The sequence below is a fragment of the Penaeus chinensis genome, chromosome 41, assembly GCF_019202785.1.
Source record: "Penaeus chinensis breed Huanghai No. 1 chromosome 41, ASM1920278v2, whole genome shotgun sequence".
Classification (NCBI taxonomy): domain Eukaryota; kingdom Metazoa; phylum Arthropoda; class Malacostraca; order Decapoda; family Penaeidae; genus Penaeus; species Penaeus chinensis.
This window is the reverse complement of record NC_061859.1, coordinates 1,585,722-1,609,337: the sequence shown is the minus strand read 5'-3', so window position 1 is coordinate 1,609,337 and position 23,616 is coordinate 1,585,722. Positions and strand designations below refer to the sequence as shown.

Sequence of the window (23,616 nt, the reverse complement as noted above, 5' to 3'; positions counted from 1 at the left end):
GAAGGAGGAGGAGGAGGAGGAGGAGGAGGAGGAGGAGGAGGAGGAGGAGGAGGAGGAGGAGGAGGAAGAAGAAGAGGAGGGGAGGAGAAAGAATTAGGAGGAAGAGGAGGAAGAGGAAGCAGAGTAGGAGGAGGGGTAGAGGAGGGGGGTGTGGGGGTAAGCAGGATGGCAGGACGTCAAGAGGCCTGGCAATTACCATAGAGAGCGAGGCGGTCGTGCTCGCTGTCACCGCCATTAGGCTGCGATGCTGCCTGATGCTTCCCGGTGCTGCCTCGTCCTTTACCTTCCTCTCTATTGGGACTTCCGCGGGAGATGATGTGCGTTGGGAATGCGCGCATCGCTCTTTCATATACATACATGCACACATATATGCATTCATGTTAGTGTGTGTGTGTGTGTGTTTGTGTTTGTGTGTGTGTTTGTGTTTGTGTGTGTTGTGTGTGTGTTTGTGTGTGTGTGTTTGCGTGTGTTTGTGTGTGTGTGTGTGTGTGTGTGTGTGTGTGTGTGTGTGTGTGTGTGTACGTGTTCGTGTGCGTAAGTGCGCGTATGTGTATCTGCCGGCGTGTGTGTGTGTCCCCGGGCTCCTACGCCAACAGCAGCGAACCACCCTCAAGCACACTCCAAATGTCACTCAAAACAACCCATTCACAGCGACGCCTTCGCCCCCCCCCTCCCTCCCACCCCTTGAAGCCTCGCCGCCCCCTTGTACAGTTATCGTCTCAAGTTACAAGGTTCAGAAGTTCTCCGCGCGCCGGTCCCAAGCAAGCAAGCAAGCAAGCAAGCAAGCGGCCAAAGCAAAGCAAGCAACAGGCACGCGTGTATTTACAAGCACATACATCATCTTCGAAAACCTTCTGACAAGTATTAGCCGGGTGAGCTGAATAAATAAACAGTTTCAATAAAGGAATAGTTTTAATCTAAGAGATTTTTTCCTGTTAGATACGATGAGTATTAAATACATTAAGGCGCATGAAACTATCTATCTTGAGAAAAAAGAAAAAAGAAAAGAAAAAAAAAAAAAACTCAGGTTGTAGGACTGCATACTAATCACAGCACAATCAAACATTAACCATTACTTCGTTAAAAAAAAACAGTACGTAAACCTGAAACTCGACAAACAAACAAAAAACGACGGAAGTGTGAGAAGAAAATGAACGATCTCGTAACTCACCGAAGCTCATCTCTCCCAAAGACAAACCGCCAACAACCCCAATGGACAAACAAACCCAAAACGTCTTAGAAGCTCCAGGCGCCAAGCAAGAGGAAGACGGTAAATACAAACAAAAAGTCAGGGAGTTTTCAGGTCGCAACAAAAATTACAATTCTCCTCGCACTCGCCATGATTAATTACACTTAACACATATTCACTCTTACTCAACTCCAGCGATCCCTCGTAGGCCTAACGTAAACAATGGCTCTCGCACGCCTGCCTCTCTCGGTTCTTCTTCAAACAAACGCTCGCCGGGCCTACGCTTGCCCTCCGTCAGGATCCTGGTGGAGGTGCGTGCTTACGGGAGGAAAGGGGGGGAATGGACGTCCATATATAGGTACACGCAGACGGACGCGGACACATAAACATGCATACACACACATACACATAAACACACACACACACACACACACATACACATACACATACACACACACACACACACGCACATACATACATACATGCACACACACACACACGCACATACATACATACATGCACACACACACACACACACACACACACACACACACATACACACACACACACACACACACACACACACACACACATACACACACACACACACACACACACACACACACACACACATACACACACACACACACACACACACACACACACACACACACACACACACACGCACACACACACACACACTCATGCATGCATACATACATACATGCACTAATACACCCGAGTCAAGTTTCTCAGATCGCCCCGACCTGCTTTATTCATCAGGCGATCAACTCCGGCAAGAGCCATAGCCCGATGAGCGACGGCCGCCCACGGGAATACCCATTAACGCCGCCAACCCATTAATCTTGCGGGACTTCAGATGCTCTTGGGATAACAAACCTCGAGTCGGCGATAACAAGTTCTGGTTATTGGAACAAGTATGGTGGCACAAAGATCTATCCTCGCCGATCGCCATACCCTCCTCGCCCATACACGGTCCCGCCCGCCGCCCACTCTTCTTGACTTATGGCAACTCCTGGATCTATCCCCCTCCTCCATTTCCATCGATCCCCCCCCCCCCCCCTTAACCTATGCCTTTGGCCTTCCCGGTCGCAACTTTTAATCAGTAGGTAATCAGTTCTTTCTATTTGTTTCTACCTTCTTTACGAGCTTCCGTGCGAGAGGCTATGAAGACTACAAGACATCGAAAGAAAGGAAAATGAAAGAACATGATTAATGTTTACTAAATGAAAGAGAAAGAGTGATATGGAAGATGGAATAAATTGGAATCTTATTCAGCTGACATGTTACTATTCCTTCCTTCCTCATCCTCCTCGACCTTATTCGTCTTCTCCTGTTTCCTCCCCCTTCTCCTTCCTATTCTCTTCACTCTCATCCTTCCCCTTCCCTATTTCCATCCCCTTCCCCCCTCCTTATTTCCTTCCTTCTTCCCAGCCCCTTTCCCCCTCCCATTCCCTCTTATTTTCTCCCCTCCTCTCCCCTTCCCCATCCCCTATTTTCTTCCCATTCCTTCGCTTATTTCCCTCCCTTCCCCATCGCCTCTCCCCCTCCCCTACCCCCTTATCAGCGTGAGTCCGTCATCTGAGCAGGGAGTTATTACAGCCAACATCCCCTGCACACACCATCCCTTGAGCCGCATCGCTGTGTCGGTCCATTACAGCGCCTGTTGGTTACTCAGAGTAGCGGACCCTCGCACCTGAGGACCAACGCCACGTAACAATATTCAACGCAACCAATATCCTGTTTGGTATGACGAGCTCGAGAGGAGGAGGTCCCTCTCCCTCTCCCCAACCCCATCCTCCTCTCTCTCTCTCTCTCTCTCTCTCTCTCTCTCTCTCTCTCTCTCTCTCTCTCTCTCTCTCTCTCTCTCTCTCTCTCTCTCTCTCTCCCACCCCATCCTCCCCTCTCTCTCACTCTCCCTCACCCCATCCTCATCTCTCTCTCCCACCCCTCTCCCTCTCCCTCATCCCATCCTCCCAATCCTCCTCTCCCTTTCCCTCCCCTTCCCCCTCCCTCTCCCAAAGGGCAGTAACACCGAGATGCAGGTCTACTTCAGAACATATACAATGCAGATTGTCTTCCAGGAGACGCCTTGTGCGCACCGGTACATTGCAGAGTTATTCTGTGATACGGTATCTGTCGTCGCCCATCACAGACGCTTCACTCGAGAGGACTAATGCTCCTGGTATCTCAATGTGTGGAGAGAGAGAGAGAGAGAGAGAGAGAGAGAGAGAGAGAGAGAGAGAGAGAGAGAGAGAGAGAGAGAGAGAGAGAGAGAGAGAGAGAGAGAGGAAAATGAAGAAGGAAAGAAAGAAAGAAAAAAAATCAGAGAGATTTATTGGCCAATTACACACAGCAAATTACTCCATGCATACCTCTGAACGATAATGTACAGGACCAAATATGATAGTAAGAATGGCATAATGTTAAGTGTAAAGTATAAAGTATAGTAAATGTGACAATAATGAAGAACCAGAACTCAAAAGTATCATACCAGGTGAACAAAATTTTTTAAATCTAACCCCAAAGTCCAGACAACATAAGACCGAAAACCGTGAATTCACACAATACTACGAATTGATAACAAACACACCACCGCCGCAACATTTAAGAAGTAAATAAAGTGCAGTTACGTACTCGATCGCCCGCTTTCTAGAGAAAACGTCGCGAAACAGTTACCGTTGGCGAATGACTCGGGGAAAACGTTTACAGGCGATCGGATCACGGGAGGTCATGTCATTAGGTGTAAAGGCAAAGTTAACCTCAAAACTTCTGCACGTTATGACAAGGCTCCATCGCACCCTGCCATCGCTCGTCGCTGCAGACAGGATATTAAACTCATAGAAGGTTGTATAGAGTGACTTTCATTTTAGTTTTTTTTATCTCTTTCTTTCAAGGGTTCTATATGGGGCTCGACTACGGTAAGGATCTGCCTGTCTGTCTGTCTGATTGTCTATCTGTTTGTTTGTCTGTCTGTCTCTGTCTCTCTCTTTCTTTTTTCTTTCTTTCTCTCTCTCTCCCTCTCTTTCTGTTTTATCTTTCTTTCTCTCCCCCTCCCTCCCTCCCTCCCTGCCTGCCTCTCTCTCTCTCTCTCTCTCTCTCTCTCTCTCTCTCTCTCTCTCTCTCTCTCTCTCTCTCTATCTATCTATCTATCTCTCTATCTCCCTTTCTCTCTCCCTATCTCCCTTTCTCTCTCCCTATCTCCCTTTCTCTCTCCCTATCTCCCTTTCTATCTCCCTCTCCCTCTCTCCCCTTCTCCCTCTCTCTTTCACTCTCTCCCTTCCTCCTCCCCCTCCTCCTCCTTCTTCACCCTCTCCCTTCCTCCTTTACCACTTTCCCTACTTTCTCTCAGACTCCCTCATTTCCTTTCCCTCTCCTGGCCTCCTTCGTTATCTCCCCCCCCCCCCCCCATATCTCTTCCACTTTCCCTATCATTCCTATCTCTTCCTCTTCTCTTATAATCTTTCCTCTGTCACATTACCTTCACCACCCTTACTCCCTCCACTTCCTTTACCATTCCTTATCTCTTCCCCATTTTTATTGCCCCTACCTTCTCCATAATCTTTAACACACATCCACTCTCTTTCCATAATCGCCAAGAGACATTACCCAAACCTCAAACTTTACCCCTCTGCCACTTTTCTCAGTCCCCTTCTGTCCCTCCTACGTTCTCTATTCTCCTGTTCTCCAACATTATTACTTTCCTCCTCCTCCTCCTCCTCCTCCTCCTCCTCCTCCTCCTCCTCCTCCTCCTCCTCCTCCTCCTCCTCCTCCTCCTCCTCCTTTTCATATCCTTGGAGTCCTAAGTTCTCTCTTTATTTTCACTCTCTTCCTCTTCTCTCCCTATCCTTCCACCTAACAACTTGCTCACCCCCCCCCCCCTCCTATTCCCTAATTCATTACTCCTCCCCCTCTCCTCCTTCACTCCTCTCCTCTCTTCTCTCCTCTCTCCTTCCTTCCTCTCCTCTCATCTCCTCTCCTCTCCTCGCCTCTCCTCTCCTCTCCTCTCCTCACCTCTCCTCTCCTCTCCTCCCCTCCCCTCTCTTCTCCTCTCTCATCTCTCCTCCTCTGCCCTCTCCTCTTCTCCTTCCTCCTCCTTCTCCTCCCACAAAACCTCGAAATCCTTCACTCCATCACCAAATGTGACCAAACCAGATAACACTCCCAAGATCTCTGGGGCGGGACAGGCGTAGGGAAGGGCTAGGGCAAGGAAGGCCTTGGACATGGGTAAGATAGGGTAGGGCGGGGCAGGAGAGGCAAGCTAGGATATGGTAGAATACGGTAGGGCAGGGTAGGACATAATAGGTAATACAGTAGGAAAGGATATGGCAAGGGAATGACAGTGCAGGGTATCACATGTTGGCATATGTATGACAGAGCAGGATATGGCAAGGCAGAGCGAAGTAGGAATGGACAGAGTAGGGCAGCGCAGGATAGAGCATGTAGATTAGTACAGGTTAGGGCAAGGTAGAGCGGGGTAGGGGAAGGCACTGTGGGGCAACTCTCTTGCGAACTGGCTTGTCTTGGGGACTGCCAAAGGCAAGGGGAGGGAAAGGGGGGGGGGTGCACGTAAAAATCATAAGAATGGTAATGATAACAGGAGCTAGAACAACAGCAACAGCAATAACAACAATAACAGTAATAACGATAGTTGTAGTAGTAGTAGTAGTAGTAGATGTAGATGTAATAATAATAATAATAATAATAATAATAATAATAATAATAATAATGACAATAATAATAATAATAATAATAATAATAATAATAATTATAATGACAATAATAACAGCAACTAATATCCCAACCAACTACCATAAACAAAATCAACAACGTTGCTCCGTTGCAGCCGACCCCCCCCCCCCTTCCCTCCATCTTTCACCAACTTTCGTAACCTGTGTAACCCCCTTTCCAGCAACACGAGTGAAACCTGTACACACAAAGAGCACGAAATATACGACCAGGCAGGAACGATAGGGAACAAAACAGAGAAAAGGAAAATGGGGAATGGGAGAGGTTGGGAAAGGCAAGAGTGATAACAGAGCGTCTATAGAGTAGGCTTGGCTAGAGTTGGCAATGGTCAAGGCTCTTACAGAATGGGGAAACGGTGTGTCAATTGTGAGTGTGTGTTGAAAGGAAGTTTAAGTGGTAGAAGTGTTCGAAAGCGTGGAAGACTCTGAATGAAGGCCGGATGAGGTTGGATGAAATACCTCGTGGGCATATTTAGAAAAAAAGAAAAAGAAAAGAGAATGAATGATTTCACAACGCAAGAAATTCAAGCTATGCATATTCATACATATTTATTTTCTACTAAACGTCAGACATGCTAAAATATAAATAAATCTGAGTTCAAGTTATACACATAACACAGGCCTATACCCTCTATCTCCTGTAAATCTTAATATATAAGAAAGGATTCTTTTACATAGGCCTATTAGCAAAGGATCGCGATACAGCATTCTTCCCCGTCACGAAAAGAAAAACAATAGACATAATAATAAAAAAAGAAGAAAACGGGAGAACAACGAAAAATATGTATATAATTCCCGGACCAAAACCAGGAATGAAAAATCATTTGTGATAAGAATCTCTCCAAGCGACAAGGGAAGCTGGAATACCACAGAACGTCCCCGACATTAGAAAGAATGGGTGTGTGTGTGACCTGGTCAGCCTCCTCCCCCAACTTCTGCTCTTTCTTCTCCCTTCTCTTCCTCCTCCTCCTCCTCCTCCCCCTCTCTGCTTTCTCCTCCCTTCTCTTTCACCCTCTTTCTCCCCTCTCTTCTTCTTATTATTATTTTTTTTTTCTTTTTCCTCCTCCGTCTCCTCCTCCTTTATCCCACTCTTTCACCTCCCTCCTCTTCCTCCTCCTCCTCCTCCATCTCATTCTCCCACCTACGTGAAATACTTTCCTATCTCCTTCTCCTCTACTTATTTCCTAACCCTTTTCTGCTCTCCCTTTCTTTCCTACCCCAAGCTTCCCCATCTTCCTACTCATTCTACTCTCCCTTCCTCTTTTCTTCCTCACCCCCTTCCCCTTCCTCACTTTCTCCTCCTCCTCCTCCCTTCCTCCTCCTCCTCCTCCCTTCCTCTTCCTCCTCCTCCTCCTCCCTTCCTCTTCCTCCTCCTCCTCCTCCTCTCTTCCTCCTCCCTTCTCCGACATCTCTTCTTCCTCCTCCACTCCCTCACCCCCTCCTCTCTCCCCCACCCCTCCACCTATTCCTCCTTCTCACCCCATCTCCCTCCCTACCCCCCCCTCCCCTTCCCTCCAAGACCAACCGCTGGAAAATGTATAATGGCTCAAAGGAAGCTTCTCTCCGGCAGGATCCTCAGGGAAGGAACCCCCGGAGTTCAACCAGCTAAGAAACCATTAAATAAAAAAAAGAGAAAAAAAAGTAAAAAGAAAAAGAAAAAAAAGAAGCTTTGAATTGTGACTCGTGGAATTTTCTCGGACGGATTCCTTCCTTGGGACGAACTGATGTCTTTTTGATTTTTGGATTTTTTGTATTTACTCCATTTTACTATAGTCTAGTTCGTGTTCAGACGGTTCGAGTTGATCGGAGAGTTGAAAGGGTTAAGACATTGGACTATATTCATACATATAGCCTATATATTTTTCTCTCTAACATATTCTCTCTCTCCCTCTCCCTCTCACACTCCCTTCTCCCTCCCTCCTCCTCCCTCTCTCTCTCCACCACCCTCTCCCTCCTTCCCTCTCCCTTCCCCTTCCCTCCCCTCCCTCCTTCCCTCTCCCTCCCTCTCCACCACCCTCTCCCTTCCCTATCCCCCTCCCTCCCTCCTTCCCTCTCCCTCCCTCTCCACCACCCTCTCCCTCCCCTATCCCTCTCCCACCACCCTCTCCCTCTCTCCCACTCCCTCTCCCTCTCTCCCACTCCCTCGTTCTCCAAATAACGCAACAGAATACCAACTAATTACCTCTCGCATTTCGTTTCGGAGATAGTTCGAGCGAGCAAAACCGTATCACCTTTTTTTTTTCCCTTCTTACCCAGAGATGACATCACGTTCGCAATAACCGGTCAGTATCGTCGTGGAAAGAAACGACACTTCTCTACGAATATGAGACTGTTTCGTGGCCTTTCAACCTCTGATATCATTCGCTACTGTTTTTCGATACGTCGGGGTGTGAATTATAATCGTAATGTTAAGGATAATAATAAGGGGAATGAATAATGACAGTAAACAAAACAACAATAATAATAACACAATAACTTAATGACAGTAAAGATACAACAATAATAATAACAACACGTAATGGTACCGATAACAACACTGTTTTAGAAAATAAAAATAAAAACGATGACAGCGAAAACGATAGCGACAATAACATCAACAAATTAATGATAATAGTGATAACGTCAATGATAATATCATTCCTAAACACAGGTCACGCTGACAAACAGTAATAAACAACATGAAAATGATAACATAAAAATAATACACATCAAAACAATAAACATCAGAATAATGTGTGTGTGTGTGTGTGTGTGTGTGTGTGTGTGTGTGTGTGTGTGTGTGTGTGTGTGTGTGTGCCTGTCTGTATGTCTGTCTGTGTCTGTCCCTCTTTCTAACCTTTTACTTCCTCTCTCTTCCCTTTCCCTTCTTCCCCTTCTCACTCCCTCTTCCTCTCCTCCTCCTACCCCTGCCTTTCTCCTCCCTCCTCCCCTCTCCCTCTCCCTTACCCCAATCTCTCTCTCTCTCTCTCTCTCTCTCTCTCTCTCTCTCTCTCTCCGCCGCCCACCAACCCCCTCCCTCGCCCCACCGTGACTGCGATAACCATAAAGACCTCAAACCACACACTCGAGAGCCGGGAAAGGGGGGATTAGAATCTCTATAAGCATAGCCGATGCTCTTTTGTTTGGTATTTTGTTTTTGTTTTGTTTTTTATTGTTTTTATCTGAAATATGGCTCCCACTTCGACGGATGGGATATTTCTATTTCATATTTCAAGTGGAATTTCGAATGGGTTTTTTGTTGGGTGGGGGTAGGGGGGGAGGGAGGAGATAGGGGAGGATAATGTAGGAGGGGATTTGTGGGTGGGGCGTAGGGGGGGGGTATTGAGGTTTGGGAAAAGGTTTTCGTGAGATAGATAGATAGAGAGAGAGAGAGAGAGAGAGAGAGAGAGAGAGAGAGAGAGAGAGAGAGAGAGAGAGAGAGAGAAAGAGAGAGAGAAAGAGAGAGAGAGAGAGAGAGAAGCAGAGAGAAAGATAAAATAGAGTAGAGAATAAAAAAAAAAAAAAAAAAAAACCTCCAAGCAAGCAACTTGAAACCTCCATCGATAGAGCTTAAACACACACGCACGCGAATGACATTATCTTGACCCAATGATGGATCATGGAGCCGGGATATATGCATACCTATTATCTCTTTGGACCGGTTTACGTGTTTGAATTCGCCCTCCTGCAACTTTCTCCGATCGAGGTTGCAACAACGTAATACCACGTCAGAATCGCGACATTACTCAATTCCCCCGTTTTCTTTGCAATTCATTTGATTCCCGTTTTCTGTTCGCGATCAACAACAACTTGTTCTTAGTTCTGATTCGGGATAATGCATTTAACATATGATCCAAATGCCCTGCTTGAAAATTTGCAACACCATTTGCAACAAAGATAAAATATCAACGTAACTAAGTACGATTACGAGTCACCATATTGCAAATACTTCACAAGAGGTAGATTATGTAACGAGATATTGTTGCATGCACGAGTAAGAAATAACAAATCAAATAAAAACGAAAATGGAAGACGAAATGGATGACTTAGATACATTAAGTGATTGGGGAGGTAAGGGTATGGATGAAACATGAGAAAAGAGAGAGAGAAAGAGAGCGAGAGAGAGAGAGAGAGAGAGAGAGAGAGAGAGAGAGAGAGAGAGAGAGAGAGAGAGAGAGAGAGAGAGAGAGAGAGAGAGAGAGAGAGAGAGAGAGAGAGAGAGAGAGAGAGAGAGAGAGAGAGAGAGAGAGAAAGAGAGAGAGAGAGAGAGAGAGAGAAAGAGAGAGAGACAGAGAGAGAGAGAGAGAGATAGAGAGAGAGAAGCAGAGAGCCAGAGAAACAGAAAGAGATTGAGAGAGAGAGACACAGACAGACACCAACCTCCAGACAATTAGATTCAAACAAACCAGCGAAGAAGAAGAAGACGAAACAGAAGAAGAAGAAGAAGAAGAAGAAGAAGACGAAACAGAAGAAGAAGAAGAAGAAGAAGAAGACGAAACAGAAGAAGAAGACGAAACAGAAGAAGAAGACGAAACAAAAGAAGAAGAAGAATAAGACGAAACAGAAGAAGAAGAAGAAGGCGAAACAGAAGAAGGAGAATAAGAAGACGAAGCAGAAGAAAAAGAATAACAATAAGAAAAAGCAGAAGAGGAGACAGGAAGACAGACAGCACCAAAACGAAAGGGTTAGAGCCCGGGCGTCCCACAAACCGCGGCGGCCGGTCACGTTTACATTGTCTCCCCGACGTCGCTGTCGCCGCCGAGGGAGGATCTGCGGCGGGAACCTGGCTGTTTGGACATGTCAGTGACGCTGTTGTCCGCCGCGGGGACCTTTGCCGCAGCCAGGACACGCCCCTTACACACGTCCCGAGCCACATTCAGGACACGCCCCCTACACACGCCCTGAGCCACATTCAGGACACGCCCCCTACACACGCCCCTCGCATATATACGTCCTGAGCCACATACAAACAAAAAAGCAGGCGCTCCTGTTCGTCTGTGTGGAGTAGGAGTGGGGGAGGAGGGAGGGGGAGGAAGGGGAGGAAGAGAAGAAGTAGGAGGAGAAGGAGAAGAAGGTGGAGAAGGAGAAGGAGGAAGAGAAGAAGAAGAAGAAGAAGAAGAAGAAGAAGAAGAAGGGGAGGGGGAGAGGAGGGTATAAAAAAGGGGAAGGGAGGAAGGAAAATACCTATGGGTTTGTAGGGGAAATGGCGTGGGTGCTTGGGAGGTTTTTGTGTTTTCTGTTTTTTTTTTTTTTTTTTTTTGAAGAATAGGATTCATTCAGTATTTTTTTTTTTTCTGCCTTCGCAATCCACCTGTTTTACCCTTTTTTTCCTTTCTCCTTCCACTCTCCCAACCACCCTCCCTCCAACACTCCCTTCCCACCCACTCACCCTCCCCTCCCCTTCCCTCCCTTTCCACCCTCCCTCCCTCCCTAAAACCCTCCCCTCCCTTCCCCCCTTCCTACCCTCCCTCCCTCCCCTCCCACCCCCACCCCTCCCCTTCCCTCCCTCCCCCCCACCCTCCTAATAAGCCAAAGAACCCGAGCAGATTAATCGAGGCGCTAACCACCCCGGCCGCCTCCCCGTCCACCTCGACGTCGCGTTTCGAGTGGGATGATAAACAGCAAAGTCATTCCGGAGACAATGAGTAGCGATGGAGGCTGGGGTTTGGGGGGGGTGGAGGGATGGAGGGAGAGGGGGGATGGGGGAGTGGAGGGAGGGAGGGGGGAATGGAGATAGGGGAGGGGGGATGGAGGGGAGAGAGGGAGAGATGGGGGAATGGTGGGGGAGTGGGGGACGAGAGAAGAAGAGAGAGGGGAGGAGAAGGAAAGGAAGCAGAAGAAGAACGAGAAGGAAGAAGAGGAGGAAGAAAAAAGCGAGGCAGGAAAAATGGGTGTAAAGGGGGAAAAATATAAGAGCAGTAAAACAAGAGTAAAGAAGGAAAGAAATGAATAAGATAAAAGAAAATACAAACGACGAAATACGAAAGAAACAAAAGAAAAATCAAAGAAAAAAGCTGCTGAAAGTCAAGATGTGGAGGACAAGGGGCGCCAGGAGGGGGAGGGGGAGAGAGGCAGAAGGGAGAGAGAGGGGGCGTCAAAAGGGGGAGAGGGGGAGAGGGGGGGGAAGGGGGCGCCAAAAGGGGAGAGGGAGAGAGGGGGAGGGAGAGAGAGGGAGAGAGGGAGAGAGGGAGAGAGGGGGAGGGGAAGGAGGCTCCGTCGGAGGAACAGGTGACAAAGGTAAGGATCCCCGGCGTGTCTCGCCTCCTCCCGGGAAGGCCAATTAGGCCTAGTGACACTTCATTTAATCGCGCTCTTGGTCACCGTCCCTATGATAATGATAAAAAAAATGAAGAAAGAATTCAAAAAAAAAAAAAAAACATAAATAAATAACAAATAATAAAAAGTATAATTAAAAAAACAAAAAAACATCAAATCAATCACTTTTATTAAACAAAAACAAAAATAATAAATCAGAAGTGTATAAACATGATATAGATATAATAATCATATACTACAAAACAAACAAATGGTTATCGCATGGCCAATTTGAAACAAAATTAAAGTATAATAAATAAATACGGACATATCTGTGTTATCACCAAGCTTGAAAAAAACAAGGATAAAACACACATACTGTCCATGTGAACGAAAATACGCAGTAACGTCTGAACAAAGATGAAATAAAACAGACACAATAAGAGAGGAACATTAAACCGTATTTATTGTTCCGTTTTCATTGCGAGCGTTACATTTCATACTAATATAATCTGCATATAAATGAGACACTTGGTGCTAAATTAGCGTTTCGCTTCTTCTCTTTTCTTTCTCCTTCTTCTTCTTTTTTCTCGTCCTCCTCCCTTCTCTTTCTTTTCCTTTCTCTTCCCTGTTCTCCTTCCCCTTTTCTTTTCTTTTCATTTTCTTATCCCTCTTCTCTTTCTTTTCCTCCTGTCTCCTCCTTCTTCTTCTTCTTTCTCCTTCTCCTCCTCCTTTCTTTCTCCTTTTCCTCCTCCCCTCTCTCCTTCTCCTTCTGTTCCTCCTCCTCCTCCTCTTTCTCCTTACTCCTCTCCATCTGCTCCTTCTTTTTCTTCTTCTTAATCTAATTCTTCTTAACCTTAAACTTTTACATTCTAAACACTAACCTCTGAGGCAGTCGTGTGGAAGGACGGGCTGCCCGATATAATATATAATGTAAATAGTTGCAAGCTTTATAAATTCTGTTTTCGTATGCTTGTTAACCGGATTTTGGAATTTCTTAAAATTCTTAGAACAAAACACGATTTTTTTTTTTTAGAATACTATAAAAGTTCCACATCTCGCAAAACAAAAATAAAAAGATAAATGAATGAGCAAGTAAATAAATAAATAGCTCAAGGTCCGTAAAAACAAAAATAAATAAATAAAAAAAAAGTTAAAATCCATAAAACAAAAATACACACAACAAATAATAAATAGATAAATAAATGTATAAAATAGAATTTCGAGTTGGCGTATTTCATTTTCCCGCCAGAGTTAAAAACACGCGACTTTTTCTCAATAATGTATCAGTTTGTATAAAGAACGAAATTCGCTTGGAAAACGCTACAACAGCCAAGGTTATTTTAGTATCAGTCGACGCACAAAAACGAAAATGTTTGATGATAATGATAACGATAACAACATCAATAATACTAATACTGGTAACAAAAACAAACCAACAACCACACGAATCATCTAATCAATAATAAAAACAAAACTATATGCTATTACAACGGACACAAGAAAACAAAAAAGACATCAGGTGCATTGAAGTCAGCGGAAGTATGGTCACAGACATACGTTCATCCATCCCTTCAGAATTTCAAAGTGGGAAAAACAGGGATAGAGAGACACAGGTGGATAAATGAAAGGAATTAGACACGGTGGGTTGATCTGGATTTCACACGGGCCGAGGGTGGCGGCCGAAAACATAAGGATCTCAAGAGGAATCGCCGTGTATTTCGACCTGATTCGGGAGAGGAATCGATCACAGGGCATTGTGTTACGGAGACGCACACGGGCACGGGGCGAGGTCTGGAGGACAGGTTTTCCCATTAATGGAGAACTTGAGGGCGTTCTTGGTGCTAGGACTCTGGTTTGGTGTTCTGTTGTATACTTTACCGGTTGATGTAGGCCTATAACTCAGAGAATTTGGGCTTCGTGATTTACGCCGTTCTGACGGTTTAATTCAAATTTCGTGTGATGCGGTTTAATGCATAACGATGGGATTTTAGCGTAATTTTATTTTGGAATAAGGATATTATTCTTCTGCAAAAACAATTAGAACTGAGAGAATTCGGTTTTACAATACAGTGCATATTACACTTATGCCATGCAATACTAAAAAATAAAATGCTGAGATTTTTCCCTGCAGATAATTTAGCATTGCAATATTACATACATATAACCATATACTGTAAAACTGTAAAGGCAATATGCAATGTTAATTTACCCTTCCTTTCCTGATTTTTATTTCTGTAAAAAAAATATTATTTGGTTTTCTCTATTTCCTTGTTTTACCGCCTACAGGATCATCCATTTCACAACCATCTTACATGCACACACACACACACACACACACACACACACACACACACACACACACACACACACACACACACACGCACACGAAAAAATAAAAATAAAAGAAAAAAGAAAAAGAAATAAAGAAGGAAACGAAAACAAAACAAAACAAAACAAAAAGAGAAAAAAGAAAAAAAAGAAAAGAAAGAAAAAAATATATACCTTATTCAAACAAGGCTAGGAATATATCAAAACAATCTTACAGTCCTTGAGATTATAAAAAAAACACACACCAACACAAGAATACTTTCACGCTTTATATCAAACTCGTCCTATTGACAGCGATCCCATCATGAGGGCAGAAAGTAAGCATTTTGCCGCATAAATTAAACTCAAGGTTGTCCAGTGTGCAAATCCGATCTTCGCAAACTACTTTCAGTTATCCGAAGTTGTTGAAAAAAGGCCGCTTATGGTCCGGCTTATCGATCGCGAACTGGCCGTTTTTTTTTTTTCTTAATTAGCAAACAAAAATATCTTCTGTTTTTGGATGCGTGTCTACTTATATCTATATCTAAATCAATATCTACAATATATTTATATCTCTATCTATCATATATCTATTTATCTATCTATCTTTCCTCTATCTATCCATCTATCTATCTACTTATGAAGCTATCTATCATCTATCTATCTACCTATCTTTCCTCTATCAATCCATCTATCAACCTATGAAACGATCCATCTCCTATCTATCTACCTATAAAGCTATCTATCACCTCTATATCTATCTACCTCTATCAATCAATCTATATATGTATATTCATATATGTAAAGGAAGTGAGAGGGTAAGGAGCATGGCTGACGAAGAGAGCGGGGAAGAGAAGACAACGATAAGAATGAGGTGGAAAGGACAGACGGAGACGCAGGAGGAGGCGAGGCAGGAGGAACACGCCCCCTCCCCCCTTCCCCTCCCCACCCCCTCCCTCCCGCCGCCCCCTACTTCACGTGCCCGCCGGTGATTTTTTTTTCATCCCCGCATAGAAAGCCAAGCAAGCGGCTGCTATAGAAACTCATTATCGCGTCGTGATGGAAAAACGCTGATTAGATTCACCGGAGCGGGCGAGCGTGCGCTTGTTACAGGCTCCCTCCCCGTCTTTCTCTCATACATACACATACACGTGCACGTACACACACACACACACACACACACACACCCACACACCCACACACACACACACACACACACACACACATATATGTATACATATGTGTATATATATATATATGTATACACATATATGTATATTTGAATACATTATATGTATACTTATACATATAAATAAATATATATATATATATATATATATACACACATATATGTATATGTGTATACATATATGTATGTATAAATATGTATAAATGTATATCTATACCTGTGTCTGTATCTGTCCGTCTGCCTGGATGTATGTATGTATGTATGTATATATGTATGTATATTTATGTGTATGTGTGTGTGAGTATGTATGTGTGTATGTGTGTGAGTATGTGTGAGTATGAGTGTGAGTGTGAGTATGTGTGTGTGTGTGTGTGTGTGTGTGTGTGTGTGTGTGTGTGTGTGTGTGTGTGTGTGTGTGTGTGTGTGTGTGTGTGTGTGTGTGTGTGTGTGTGTGTGTGTGTGTGTGTGTGTGTGTGTGTGTGTGTGTGTGTGTGTGTGTGTGTGTGTGTGTATGTGTATGTGTATGTGTATGTGTATGTGTATGTGTATGTATGTGTGTGTATGTGTGTATGTGTATGTGTATGTGTGAGTGTGAGTGAGAGTGAGAGTGAGAGTGAGAGTGGGTGCGTGCATCCATACTTAACCGATCTATCCCTCAATGAATCTATCAATCCCACTTCTCCCAAAGTGCCCCCCCCCCCCCCCCGCCAGGCGCCATCCGCTGACCTACCTTGCACGCAGCGTGTTGGTGAACGGCCCGCGGAGAGACGAGACGATCATGGCTGTTGGTATTATCCGCGCGGAGATGTCTTCATCAGAACAGCATACTAATGCTGTCGTTTCACTGTCACAGGGATTATTATTCTCACCGTTGCCACGTTGTATATTTATCTATCTCTTTATCTTTGTATTTATTTTCATGTGCGGTGTTATCAACCGACAATATTCCAGGTCAAAAAGACCGAATTAAAAAAAAATAAAGCACACCAAAAGAGATCCACTGTGAGGATTAATATTCCACTCACTTGACACACAAACGATATAAATATTTTTCCCTTTTTGCCAAACAAACACAAAAGAAACACATTGGAGTATGAAGCACACTCAAAAATCCTGGTCACGTGACGCGAACGCACACACGGACGAGCGAGGGAACGGCGCCTGCGTACCCTACCGCCGCGGGATCAGCACTGACTGGCGCGCGAACGGAGACTCGCACACGACCCTCGCCCGCGTTTCTCTCTCTCGCACCTAAGTTCCTCCTATCTTTTTACTTTGGGTTTTTTAGAAAGAAAAGTTTGTATATTTTCCTTTATTTCTTATGCAACTTTAGGGTTTTAAAATGACGTGTGATATTATGTAAATGGAGGGTATGTGTCGAGGTGTTTTGGCTAAGGAGCCTGACAGCAGCATCCTGTGGTTCCTTCCCTGACGTTTAGGATACACAATACTTAAGACAATATATTACCTTATATACGATTCTTTACTGTATTCCATCACGATAATTATAGGATAAACAAATATACCCTACTGGCCTTATTTTCCTGAACATAAACACACGGAGATTAAGGAGAGAAAAAAAATACTTTACAAAAATAGTTGAACGTCCAGACACACCCGGGACTAGGTTGCCAGACGTCGCCATAGGTGCTGGGTTGGGGGTGGTTGCTTACGAGAGGGAAGGAGGAGGCGGCGGAGGCGGGGATAAAGGAGACGGAGAAGGAGGAGAAGATTGAGAGAAAAGGGGTGGTAGTAGAAGTAGAAGTAAAAGTATTATTATTACTAGTAGTAGTAGTAATAGTAATAGTTGTCGTAGTAGTAGTGGTAGTAGTAGTAGTAGTAGTAGTAGTAGTAGCAGCAGCAATTTTAGTAGTAGGCGGAGAAAGTAGAAAAGAAGACAAAGAAAAAGAAGAAGAGAAGAACAACAACAGCAACAACAAGAAAAGGGAGAAGAACAAGCAGAGTAAGACGAACAAGAAGAAGACGAACAAGAGCAAGAACAAGGAGTAGGAGAAGAAAACGTTGGATGCAAGGGTGGGGGGGGGGGGCAGGAGGGGAAGGAAGGGCCGGCTGCAGTCCTCTAACAAAACAGACCCTCACTTATTTACTAAATATTATGAAATACACCGACTAGATAATAAATACTCCGCCTGCTGACTACGAGGGCCAACTGTCTAACTTGTAAAGCCTAAGATAGTCTCAACGGTTATTTCTTTCTTTCTTTACTATTCTTATTTTCTAAAAAAAAAAACATGTCTTACGTAAGGAATTTTACTTCTTATCCACTCTCTACCCGTTTATGACACACAGACGCCGCGTCCAAGGAATGCCAACTAAGATTTCATGTTATTTACACCACGTCAAGACACGTTGTTCAACATGACAGCTAAGCCATGACCGTACGTAATATAACCTTCACAAAACATACTTGATATATGCATACATATATATATATGTATATATATATATATATATATATATATAGAGAGAGAGAGAGAGAGAGAGAGAGAGAGAGAGAGAGAGAGAGAGAGAGAGAGAGAGAGAGAGAGAGAAAGAAAGAGAGAGAGAGAGAGAGAGAGAGAGAGAGAGAGAGAGAGAGAGAGAGAGAGAGAGAGAGAGAGAGAGAGAGAGAGAGAGAAAGAGAGAGAGAGAGAGAAAGAGAGAGAGAGTGAGAGAAAGAGAGAGAGAGAAAGAGAGAAAGAAAGAGAGAGAAACAAAACAAAAAGAAAAATAAAGAAAAATAAGTACGCGAGACAGAAAAAAACGGTAATTCTCGAAACATGATTCGAGGAGCAGCAGGACATTCCAGTCTAATGGTTTATCGATGTGATTTCTGAGTATCATTGCTTGGAGAAGCCTCATGCTCCCCTCTTCCTCCAGTCTGCTTGCTTGCTGGAATGTCTCCCGGTGCAGCTAGGAGGCCGCGGTGCATCTTTTTGTTATGAATGATTTCCTGTTCATCTCCAGGAATTGAAAGATTTGATTCTCAGGCATTATCTTTTTCCTTATACAACGAGGAAAACAAATGTGGTAAATAATAGTCATTTTTCTTTATACATTCTGGAAGACTGAGGTACTGCCAATTAAAATGAATAAATGAATAAGGGGGAGATATAATAAGCAAAAAAATTGGCATATTAACAGATATACACCCCCCCCCCCGTTCCATTTCTCTACTCCCCCCACCCCAACCCCCACACCCTTCTACGCCCCTCCCACTCACTCCTCCGTCTCCACCCCTTCCCTCTCACTCACCCGAAAACACTCCCCGCGGTAAGATCCCCATCTAAGGCAGAGTGTAATAAAGACCTCTTCTGCGGGCGGACACCGTGCACTCCTGCCCTAATAATTGAACATAATCCTTCTCCTCCCCTCCCCTCCTCTTTGCTTCACCCCCACTGATTCCTCCCTTCCTTTCCTCCCCTTCCCTCCCCTCTCCTTCACCCCCACTGATTCCTCCCTTCTCTTCCTCCCCTTCCCTCCCCTCTCCTTCACCCCCACCGATTCCTCCCTCCCCTTCCCTCCCCTCGTAAATGACATCTCCTCCCTCTTCCCTCCCCTCTCCTACCCTAAACGACCTCACCTTCCCCTTGCCTCCCTTCTCCAACACCCCACTAGTTTCTCCCTCTCTCTCCCCTCCCTTACCCTCTCCTCTCCTTCCCCCTCCCTCTCCTCTCCTTCCCCTTCCCGCTACCCTCTCCTTCCCTCTCCCTCTCCCCTCCCCTTCCCTCTCCTCTCCTTTCCCTTCCCTCTACCCTCTCCCTCTCCCTTCCCCTTCCCTCTCCTCTCCTTCCCCCTCCCTCTCCACTCCCTTTCCCTCTCCTCTCGTTCCGTCTCCCTCTCCCCTCCCCTTCCCTCTCCTCTCCTTCCCCCTCCCTCCCCCCTTCCCCAGCCTTGAAGTGGTTTGTCTTGGCCAGGCGCGTCACAGGGTCAGTGGACCATCCAGTGGAGGACAAGGAAAAGTGGAAGGTAAGTGGACGTGCCCAGAGTGGGGAAGTGGAAGATAGAAGGCAGCTATCCAGTGGAGCAGAGTGGAAAGAAGAGGGGAAATTTGAAAGGGGAAGTGTTAGAGTAAGTGCAATGTCGAGTGGAAAAGTGTGGAGGGATGTGGAGCCATTGATGATGCAGTGGAGAGGGTAAATGAATCCATCCAGGTTAAGCACGAAGAGAAGCGGATGAGTGGAGTCGTTCAAGTGGAGAATGGAGCATGTGAGTGGGAAGTGGAGGCTAAGTGGAATCGTTCAGGTGAAAAATGTTGAGAGGAAGGTAGGTGGATCCGTCCAGGTGGAGAGTGGAGCGTTGAGGGGAGGTGTTAGTACAGGAGGTGGAGCTGTCCAGGTGGAGAGTGGAAGGTAAATGAAGCCGTTAATGGGGTGGAGAGGACGTGCTTTTACGGCCTGTGTCTGGCAGCTGTTGCGTTGCATGGAAGGCTATTTCGGGAAAGGCAGAAGGAGCGTGATCTCGTTTCTAAATTATGCGTGATGGGAATTGCAGCGTGCTTGTGTATTTCTTCTCTCTCTCTCTCTCTCTCTCTTTCTCTCTCTCTCTCTCTCTCTCTCTCTCTCTCTCTCTCTCTCTCTCTCTCTCTCTCTCTCTCTCTCTCTCTCTCTCTATCTATCTATCTATCTTTGTGTGTGTGTATGTATTAACCATTTCTGGATTTACAAGATTAATTAAACATAAACATTCCCTAACCCATTATTTTTCAAACCACGCCTATTATTGCACCCAATCCTCAAAATACCCCCCCCTCTCCCACATATGCTCCTTAGCCCCCCCCAGCCCCCACCCCCAGCCCCCTCATCCCGGGCCCCTCGCGTTTGTTCAACACACGTTCACTCACAACTGCTCACGTCTTCATGTTAAATCAGACTATGATAGCCCACGATGATCAGGTGTGTGAAGATGGAGATAAGAGAGATGGGAGAAAGAGAGGGGAGAGAGAAAGAAGAAGAGGGAAGGGGATCAAGGTGAAAGAGGGTGAGAGCGGAGAGAAATGGAGAAAGAGAGGGAAGAGAGAAAGAGGAAGAAGGACGGGGGAGAAGATCAAAGAAAGTGTGAGGGGAGAGAAGAGAGAAGGTATAAGAGAAGGAAGAGAGAAAGAGAAAGAGAGGAAACAGGCCATCGAACGAACAGATGAACGAAATAACGCATCGAACGAACAAATGAACAAACAAAGAAGGATAAAAGAACCCCCCAAAACGGACAAACAAGCGAAAGAACGAACCAGCAAATAAATAAAACAAGCAAACAAACGAACGAACGAGCGAACGAACGGACAAATCAACAAAACGAACAAACGCACGAACAATCAAGGAAAACAAACAAACGAATAAACAAACAAAAGAACGAACAAAAAATAACGAACGAGCTACAGAGCGAACAAAAAAACTTAACAAACGAGCGGACGAACGAGCGACTGGGCGAACAAAAAAAAACTTAACGAACGAGCGAACGAACGAGCGACTGGGCGAAAGAACGAGCGTGACTGCGAACCGGCGGGAAAGTTCGTCTCATTCGTTACGGGTCACGTCTTGTTGTTCTTGCTTACTTGTCCGTAGTTCGAGAAGTTTCACTTTTTTTTTTTTTTGTATAAGGCACTCTTTCAAAATAACAAAATTAACAGAAATAACTCTTTTCACAATAATGTAATTCAAGTGTTTATCTTTATTGTGTATAATCCATTCAAATAAGAGTTTTAGAATAAATGTATTATTATTTATTTATTAGTCTTTATCATTAATTATTAATTATTATGAAATTGACAATTAAAACTATTAAATGATATCAAATATTGGATTATATGATTAACTTGATTTGAATTACCTGTCAATTATTCAAACAAAACCGCACATCTGAAACTAAATATTGTATTATATGATTAATATAAAGTTTAATTACCAGTACATTACCATGAATTTCTGTTTATCATATTAGTTATTCGATAAAATGACCATCTTATCTTATTAAAATTCCCTAGCCTTTTATGAGGGAGTTCGTGACGTGAAACCGGATTATATGTGTATATATATCTCATTCTGAATATATTATTTTATAGGGTTAATTAAATCTTATTGCCTGTTCGTGGTTCAATGTCTCTATTAAGTTGCATTAGCATTTAAATCTCAAGACTCGTGTGTTTTTATTCATTTATATTGTCTGTTTGATGTTTTCTGATTTGTCTGGTGTATACTGTATTAAAACATTAATGCATAAGTCATTTATAATGTATTTATGGCGTATTTCATCAAATTTCATCGCCTTTTTGACTCAGCGAAGTTCATGAAAAACACAGCATGGCAAGAGTCGGGTCTTCGCCATGAAATCCAGCTGTCATGAGGCTAACTTCATGACTGGCTTATTTTAACCTTCGTGCACCTTGCAATGACCCCCATGCAACATGAGTTAATTAATTTGGGTTATTAAATGGATGAAATTCTCTAGAGTCGGGAGGAGTGTTTATTCTAATTCTGTAAAATTGTTGTAATAACTGCAAAGGAGGAAACGTCATAAAAAACGGAAAGGGTGAATGAGAAATGTAAACATGATGTGACTTTCCCCATCTACGTCTTTAACACTCTCTCTCCGTCTCTCTCGTTCTTTCTCTCTCCGCCTCTCTCTTTCTTTCTCTCTCCGCTTCTCTCTTTCTTTCTCTCTCCGCCTTTCTCTTTCTTTCTTTCTCTCTCTCTCTCTCTCTCTCTCCCCCCCCTCTCTCTCTCTCTCTCTCTCTCTCTCTCTCTCTCTCTCTCCCTCCCTCCCTCCCTCCCTCTCCCTCTCCCTCTCTCTCTCTCTCTCTCTCTCTCTCTCTCTCTCTCTCTCTCTCTCTCTCTCTCTCTCTCTCTCTCTCTCCTTTCTTCAAGGCGTTGGCTCAGATAGTAATTATCTCGAGCGGGCACCGTGATGGCATTACTAATGTTTGATTACTCCTTATTGGGGCCAGCTAAGGACACGCAGGAGGAGGAGGAGGAGGAAGAGGGGGAGGGGAGGGGAGGGGGGGGAGGGGTGGAGGAGGAGGAGGAGGAGGAGGAGGAGGAGGAGGAGGAGGAGGAGGGGAGGGGGAGGAGGGGTGGAGGAGGAGGAGGAGGAGGAGGAGGAGGAGGAGGAGGAGGAGGAGGAGGAGGAGGAGGAGGGGAGTGGGAGGAGGAGGAGGTGGAAGAGGGGGGGAGGAGGAGGACGAGGAGGAGGAGGAGGAGGAGGAGGAGGAGGAGGAGGAGGAGGTGGGGGACGAGGACGAGGAAGAGGAGGAGGGGGAGGAGAGGGATGATGATGATGATGATGATGGTGATGATGATGATGAGAAGGAGGAGGAGGAGGAGGCGAAGGAGAGGAAGAATAAGGAAGAGTAGGAGATGAAGCATAAGGAGAAGACGAAGAAGAAGAAGAATGAAAATGAGAATTAGAATAGGTAAAGAAAAAGGGGGAGAGAAGGAGGGGAAGCAGAATGAAGATGAAAAGAGGAAACGAGGAGGAGGGCAAACACGGAAGAAGAGGAGGAGGAGAAACACGAAAGACGAGGAGAAGGTGGCTTGGCTTGACACAATTATTAACTGGGATGAAGGCTTACGTGATAAGTGTGTGTTTCACCTTCAGATTCGAACGTTTCAAGCGCGTCATTTTCTAGATCGAAGGTGAGGGGTATAGGGGGGGTGAGGGGGTGAGGGAAAGTGAAGTAAGAAGAAGGGAAAGAAAAGAAAGGAGAGAGAGCTTAGGGAAAGGGGAAGAAGAAAGAAGAGAAGAGGAGGAATTTGAGAAGCCAGAGAAGAGGAAAGAAAAAGTAAAGTTGAAGAAGATAAGTAAAAGACGAAGGAGAAAGGAAGAAGGGAGAAAGAAGGAAGGAAAATAAAGAGGGAGAGAAAGAGAAAGCGAAACAGCAAGGAGGGTCGAGGGAGGATTGTGAGGAGACATGGCGAGTGGGCGGATGAAGG

General features: G+C 44.9%; 1 protein-coding gene across 1 annotated transcript in view; it reads right to left on the bottom strand.

Moving 5' to 3' along the window:
- LOC125047509 (protein prickle-like) overlaps positions 1–16,866 on the bottom strand; it is a 384,484-nt gene extending 367,618 nt beyond the window's left edge. Inside the window, exon 1 of the mRNA XM_047645752.1 lies at positions 16,422–16,866. Within this exon, the coding sequence (XP_047501708.1) occupies positions 16,422–16,471 (50 nt within the window). The 5' untranslated portion in view covers positions 16,472–16,866. The remainder of the gene's footprint in view (positions 1–16,421) is intronic.
- Positions 16,867–23,616: the final 6,750 nt, after the last annotated feature.